This window comes from Porites lutea, chromosome 11 (assembly GCF_958299795.1).
Source record: "Porites lutea chromosome 11, jaPorLute2.1, whole genome shotgun sequence".
Classification (NCBI taxonomy): domain Eukaryota; kingdom Metazoa; phylum Cnidaria; class Anthozoa; order Scleractinia; family Poritidae; genus Porites; species Porites lutea.
The window spans coordinates 13,789,332-13,795,997 of NC_133211.1; the positions used below are offsets into that span (position 1 = coordinate 13,789,332).

At 40.5% G+C, this 6,666-nt stretch overlaps 1 protein-coding gene across 2 annotated transcripts; it reads right to left on the bottom strand.

Annotated features, from left to right (window-relative positions):
- Nucleotides 1-64: 64 nt before the first annotated feature.
- On the bottom strand, nucleotides 65-6,592 carry LOC140951527 (uncharacterized). 2 transcript variants are annotated; one of them, XM_073400790.1, is made up of 8 exons: nucleotides 5,744-6,592; nucleotides 5,228-5,330; nucleotides 4,871-4,939; nucleotides 4,328-4,467; nucleotides 3,446-3,514; nucleotides 2,224-2,311; nucleotides 1,604-2,119; nucleotides 65-1,021 (listed from the first exon to the last, which is right to left on the bottom strand). In XM_073400790.1, the coding sequence occupies exons 1-8, from the start codon at nucleotides 6,575-6,577 to the stop codon at nucleotides 789-791; spliced, it is 2,052 nt and encodes a 683-aa protein (XP_073256891.1). In that variant the 5' UTR covers nucleotides 6,578-6,592; the 3' UTR covers nucleotides 65-788. The 2 variants fall into 2 exon arrangements, with proteins under 2 accessions (XP_073256891.1, XP_073256892.1); XM_073400791.1 differs by lacking the exon at nucleotides 4,871-4,939.
- Between the last annotated feature and the right edge of the window lie 74 nt (nucleotides 6,593-6,666).

The following is a 6,666-nucleotide window of genomic DNA, read 5'->3' on the forward strand; positions in this document are numbered from 1 at the left end:
AAGAATAAAGACCAATGGTATTGAACTTGCGCGCTATGGTCAAATTGCAGCACCGCTGCACGTGTCTAACTCTCAGACTGCTGTGCGCAACTTCTTGCACTTCTCGTTCAACTTCGCGCGCAAAAAAATATCTCCTCTGTCTACTATCTGCAACATGCCTGTAACTTTTAATCTCCAGCCAATTAAATTTTCTCGTACAAGTGGAAACTGCTGACCAAAAAAGTCGCCCACCGTAATGTATAACGGCGACGATGCGTTGCGCGTATAATGTCGTACGAAATGTTGCAGAGTGCATGAGCCAAGCCTAGTGAAACAGGTCGTGCTATTGCAGGAAAACTTATATTCTGTACAGTACTTAAGCTTGAAGAGATTGAAACATTTAGCGAATGAAATACCTTGCGTCAGCTTTACTACTGATCATGGTTTACGACAAAAAAACTTAAACTTAATTGTTCTCTCCCCCTGCTTATGGGGCGTTTTAATTTGAAATGAAACAAATAATTCAAGTTAAGAATCCCAACTGGCCGGAGGCAAACAAGTTGGCTATTTCCAAGCCTGGTCTGGGATTTAAACTCGCTATAGCACTACCAAGAACAAATCCAGCTTGCACGACCACAATTCTCATTTCTGCCTCTAATTTCATTGCCTAATCAGATTTGAAGGTAATGAAACTTATCGTTTATCATTCAAATTTAAGCTTCTAAAAAAATGTTTCGCTGTGAATTTTTGATAATTAGTTGAGCGGAAGCTCCTGGTTTCGTCTAACATTGACCGCATTTTCTCTACATTTACTGTACCGCCGCCGCGTTTAATCGCAGTTTTCTCTTGTCTTTTAGTCTCTTCATGAGCTCATTTGTCTTCTCCGACCGTTCCTCTTCCTTCATTCTGTCCCATTCTTCAGCTTCAAGTTCCCGACCAAACAGCTCTCTCTCGGCTTCTCTGTACTGAAGAGAATTTCTATCCAAAGCTTCTCTTGTAACGACGTCAAGATTTGTCCGTTGTTCTTCAGTGCCGTGGGCCACTGCAACAAATTCATCGTAAGAGCTTACAATCCAGTTCAAAGTGGTATACACCAGGACGCATACACGAAGAGGGGGAGAGCAATCTAGGGCAGCATATACAGCAGGGTTTCACACGCATTTGAATTTCCACCCACCCCACCCTGCGCTCAGCCTCCTTTGATGAGTAGCTGACCAAGATCAATGGCAAAACTAAAACTAAACTTGTCGGGCACAGAACTGATAATTTCCTAATTGAGAAAAGCTTTCAATGTCCTCAATTACACCAAAAGACTCCAAATAGTTTCTAAAGAGTATTTAGTGTTGTGGGTGGGTGAGATCACCAAATGACGTAACACAAAAGATTGAAAAGACATTGAACCACCCTCGTACCCAGCGTCTTCGTTCCCCTTGACCAGCGGTCGGGAAACAGCGTCTCGTCAAGCCAGCATGCGCAGTAAGGGACGAAGACTCGAGGTAAACTCGAGGTACAAGATTGACACTGAACAATACCAACACCACAACACAACGACACAAAAGCGACCAACAATGGTTTCAGGAACACTAAGAAACACTCATTTATATTACTAGGTACCAGTTCTCACCCAGATCCAAGCTGCGAAGTGTTCCCCCAATTAACGACCGTACCAGGTCCTCCGCCTCTTGGTGTGAACTTCTTGAGGGTTCAGGGCTGGGCTCGCTAGGATGCGGAGTGTTAACCGACGGTGCAGCGGATGAAGACATACCCCTGGGAGATGGGGCCGATGTCCCACCCAATCTTGCAAGTTCGGCTTGCAGTCGCACTATCTCGTCATCCTTTTCCTTCTCAACTGAAGCTCGTTCATTACGCTCACGTTCCAGTTCTCTCTCCAGTGCCACTAATTGTCCCTTCTCCCGTTTCTTCTCCGTCTCAAATTCCCGTCTCATCTCTTGTTCTCGGTGCCGCATCTGTTCTTCTTCTTCTCTTCTCTTCCGGGCTTCTTCTCTTCGCTGCTCTGCGAGTTTCCTTCTTCTTTCTTCTTCTCGTTCTTCGCGAGTCTGCCGCCGATCTTCGACACGTTGTCGGCTAGGAGGCTCTGCACGAAACCACATAGACCACGGCTCCGCCGACCTACCAACCGCTATTACAAAAAGAAACAAAATGGGAGTTAATTGAGGATAAATCACAAGGATTAAAATCTTAAAACAAGATAAGACAAAATGGGGCAAATTGAATACGACGTACTTGCCACTGGATCCACCAGCGGTAATTCGGAACCGTGAACTTCTTCGGTGATTTGTCTTTTCCAATCTTCCATAAAATGGCGATCAATCTAAAGAATCCAGTCAGGAGCAAGATTAAAACCAGATGAGTCTACTTGGAGCTACGGCAGTTCACGTTAGTCACAGGTATTTCCCTCAAGTTTTGATAGGTTTTAAAAGAAGCCCTAGGCAAAACGTCGAAGTGAGTTAATAAGTTCATGAAAAGTTCGACGTCGGGCTCAGTTAAGTTCGTCTGAATGAGTTTGGATCGTCCAACACGTTCTATCCGTCTGCTTCAGACAGACAGAACGTCTGCAGATCGTCTCCGTGACGTTGGTCTTCACGCGCGACGAACTAAACTAATACATTATAAATTTTTATGATAACGTACATTTAGCCTCCTTGGGGAGAAAATTTATTACTGGCAGGCTAAAATTGCTTTTTGGACCTTTTTGGTCTGATTCAGTTGACTGGTTCGACGCGTCCGAAGCTGTCCGAGGTTCGACGTCTGACCCAACAGACGATCTTAACTTAATTTAGGTTTAAACCAAATTAGGGTTTAGTTCGTCCCATGAAAAGTTCGACGTTTGGCCTAAGCCTAATGGAAAAACAAAATTTGTGGGGATGGGATGAGAAAATCCGAAAAAAAGATCAAACGCCTCAGACAAAATCAACCTGGTAACTTAAGCAGAATAGCCTGTAAGACGACTAGTAGCAAACCCTAACTAAAAGGACGCAAATTGCAATTTTCTTTCTTTTAATTATTAGTAACTGGCTGAAAATGTGGCGAAAACAACTATGTTTTACGGGCAAGCAGATGGGGACATTTCATTGGTTTCAGCAAGAGCGAGCAATTCCCTTGTGTCCATGCAACGGCGTTTACACCGACCAGTTAGATCGATTTTATCGCTTATTAGTTTTACAATTCAGTCTGCGGAGGCCAGAAAATAGTATTTATTATGTTTTGATGGTATCTACTTTATTTTTGTCATTAACGAACTGCGCAAACGCGTAACATATGCGCACACACACTGAGCAGTGTTTCCATTTTCACAAAAAAAGTACTCCAAAATGATACAAAAAATATACTGAGCGTTGAAAACACCGTTGCATAGGCCAAGTAAGGGAAATGTACGCTCTTTAAGGCTTCCGATTTCATTGGGTCCATCGCGACAGCACATGAAAAGAAGTACTGATTCACTTACCACAGTTTGAAAATCTCTTATTGTCAAATTTTTGCTCTCAGCGAGTAACATTTCCTCAACTTCTTTAGCCTTGAGAGAGATAAATGAATATGGCGAATATTATTATATATATAATAAATATTGTGAATTGTTTATAATGTAACACTAGCTACAAGACTTGCATATAAGTAACAAACCTTAAATGCTTAAGTTGTGTTCTTCATCAGGAGATGGGATAACCTTCCCCTTTTGAAAATTCCCTTTTGTTTCAACTCTTGCTTTGAGCACAACTGCACGGCATTAAGAGTTGATTGGCTGCTAAATTGCCCTGCCCATCTAAGGATCCAAATGCATTCCTTACAGAAGTTGAATTGGGATAATGTTTGGTGACATCAGTGTCCAAAATACGTTGTATTGTTAAAGTTGGAAATTTTTTCCCGACAGCACGTGCTGTCATTGGTTACTACAAGGTCACATGACATCTAACAATGAAACTGTTTCCCGCCAAAATCTCTGAGAAGGCAACACTGTACAATTTATGACGTTAGAGGATAACAGTAAACAGTGTGCTGTTCATGACCTGTGAATGTTGACCAATTGCTGCCAGTACAGTGAGGGTTAATGAATTTCCAGCCTCAAAATTTTCCAGCTGAATAACAAATCACTTAAAGACTGGTCCCTCGGGAACAGTCAATTTTGTTTCCCTTGAATCTCAATGTTTCACTCGGTGGAAACAAAATTAACTGTTTCCCTTGGGACCAGTAATTAAGTGTTTAATATTTAAGAGAATAAGAACTTGCCAATATCCTTAAAGTGCTGCTCTAGCTTAGAATATAATTTTATTTAACTATGCCCAGGTTCCCTTAATCTACATACACAATCGATGGAATAATTGGCACTTACATTTCTGCATTTTAATATTTGATCTCTTAGCAGCATAAGCAAGGCAGTAGAGAAAGTGGCAATGCAGTCAAAGGAAGGGAGCTTCATACTCAGTATATACTGATCCCAAATGTAACACACCACATCAAGAGACAGAAAACCTGCCATGTTAGAAAAGAAAAGATTTGAATCATTCCAGATGAGATTTACTTGGTTGTGTCCTTACAATAATTTTCAATTATAGTAATGGATCTCTTTATAGATACTCACCACTATATCATGCTTAAAAGTCAAGCTCTCTGTCCAGCACAGAAATGCTTATTAATTTGGTAGTAATAGTGTCAATAGTCTTGGATTTATACTCTAGTGACACAATGCAAATAACTGATGTGATAAGTTCCCTAACAGTTTAGGTTTTTTACAGAGAGGTGAAAGAAGGAATGCTCAAGACCTACCCTAATATATTGGCTATGTAACAAGTATTTTGTTGTATTACACAGCTGTACAAATTACATTATACAAGTAATCAACATTTCTTCATAATCAAGGTTAAATCATACACACCAACAAACACGCATCTTGCATATGAACGCAGGAGAGCAGCCAAACTTTCTCCTAAAGGAACAGTCTTATCTGCACACACAGAAATTGACCATTAATTAGCAAATGAAGTATTTTAAACTGTTGGCACAAAGCTAGAAACTGAAAAACTGTCGTTAAAGGCAAGTTATTGACAAATTTTAATTTGCAGATGGTCTAGACTTTCATCACAGGACACCCACTTATTATAGACCTGGTGGACAGTTTATGCAGGCTCTTTGAGTTCCAGATTTATGGCTTTGAATGTATTACATAATGGTGGGTATACATAAAATCCTAAGTGCTTTGGTATAATAGTTTAAGCAGCTAGGGGTACGGCACCTGGTAAAAGTAGTCTCTGTAAAGAGGAAAGAAGCTGTTTATCTTTTGCATCCAAAGCTGCAGTCATTTTGTTTCCATATTGCTTTTGAGCTGAAAAGAATTCCTAAAGGCAGCAGAATATAATGATGAATTAAACAACTAATTATTATGGCCAAGTTTCATTGTAGCTGATATGGTTAATTAAGACCGATTTTCAGGGGCACCATTAACATACTCTGCCTGGCATGTCTCACAGCCTGATATAGCTCTTGTGATACACAAGGTTATACCTTTCATAATGAATACAAATCCCTCAACAAATTGTTTTTATCCTTTATCACCTTTTGGCTGGCAAGGGTATAATGGACAAGAGCTTTTTTATTATGTGGATTATGTCTTCAAACTTTCTGTTTAACATACTCTCTCAGTTAATGAATCTAAATGATCATTATTTATTGTTATAATTATTACTATTATTATTAATTCTGGATCAAAAATATATGCAAAGTCTTACATTAAGTAGCATGAGGTCAATACCTTGGATCTAGAATCTCTCATTAAGGGGGATCTACGGTCCATAAAGGTGAAGTAGGCTTCAATAAAGCCTGCAATTTCCTCAGCATCAACTGGCTTATCACCGTCATCAGCAACTAGCGCTTTCAGGAAAGGCAATACTAACAAATAGTCTGTATCAGCCATTGCTGATGTGTGTTTCAGTACAACGTGTCGGTAGGATAGGGCCGATTTCATGACAGCAAGCACAGCGGGGTGAGATACAAGTTCTCGTGGTGATGCTGACTCTAACGAAAGAAAAGCATGACACTTCTGACTTATTGCTGTATCGTGCGCGGAAATTGTCTCTTGTTTGTTTCTTAAAGCCTTTTCTAAATACTCTTGACGAACGATCGGGTTAGCTAGAAACATTTTCCATATTGCTTTTCGCAGGTCTTTTGGTAAAGGACGGTTTAAACAAGCAAACAGTTTGGTTCTCAAAGCTGGCCATCTTTGTAACAACTGAATGGATGCACTGGAGGCCTCTTGTAGAAGAAGTTCTGTCTTTGTCTGTTTATTTGATGGATCGACAACTTTTTGTGTTACTTCCTCGTTAAGATTTTGATCAAGAACTCTTGAAACCTTTCCTGTCAGATTTCGGTAGGAAGACCCATCGCGAACGAGCTTTGCTGCACGGTCAAGAAACATGATTTTCTCCGAATCGGTGAGATCGGAAAAGTAAGAAACATGGCTTTCCGTGAGCTGCTGTTGTACTGCATCGAAAAGTTCTGAGGTCAAGTCTTTCCATTCGCTTGATTTTACGATATCTTCTTTTGAAAGCAGTAACCAAGGGGGAAGCCTTGTTGTTGTCGACGCCATGTTGAAGGAGTGGCTACTAAGCAGTCGAGCAAGGTATTTTATTTGTCAGCGGATTTTAAAATATTTGGCGCCATTTTGAATAACTGGGA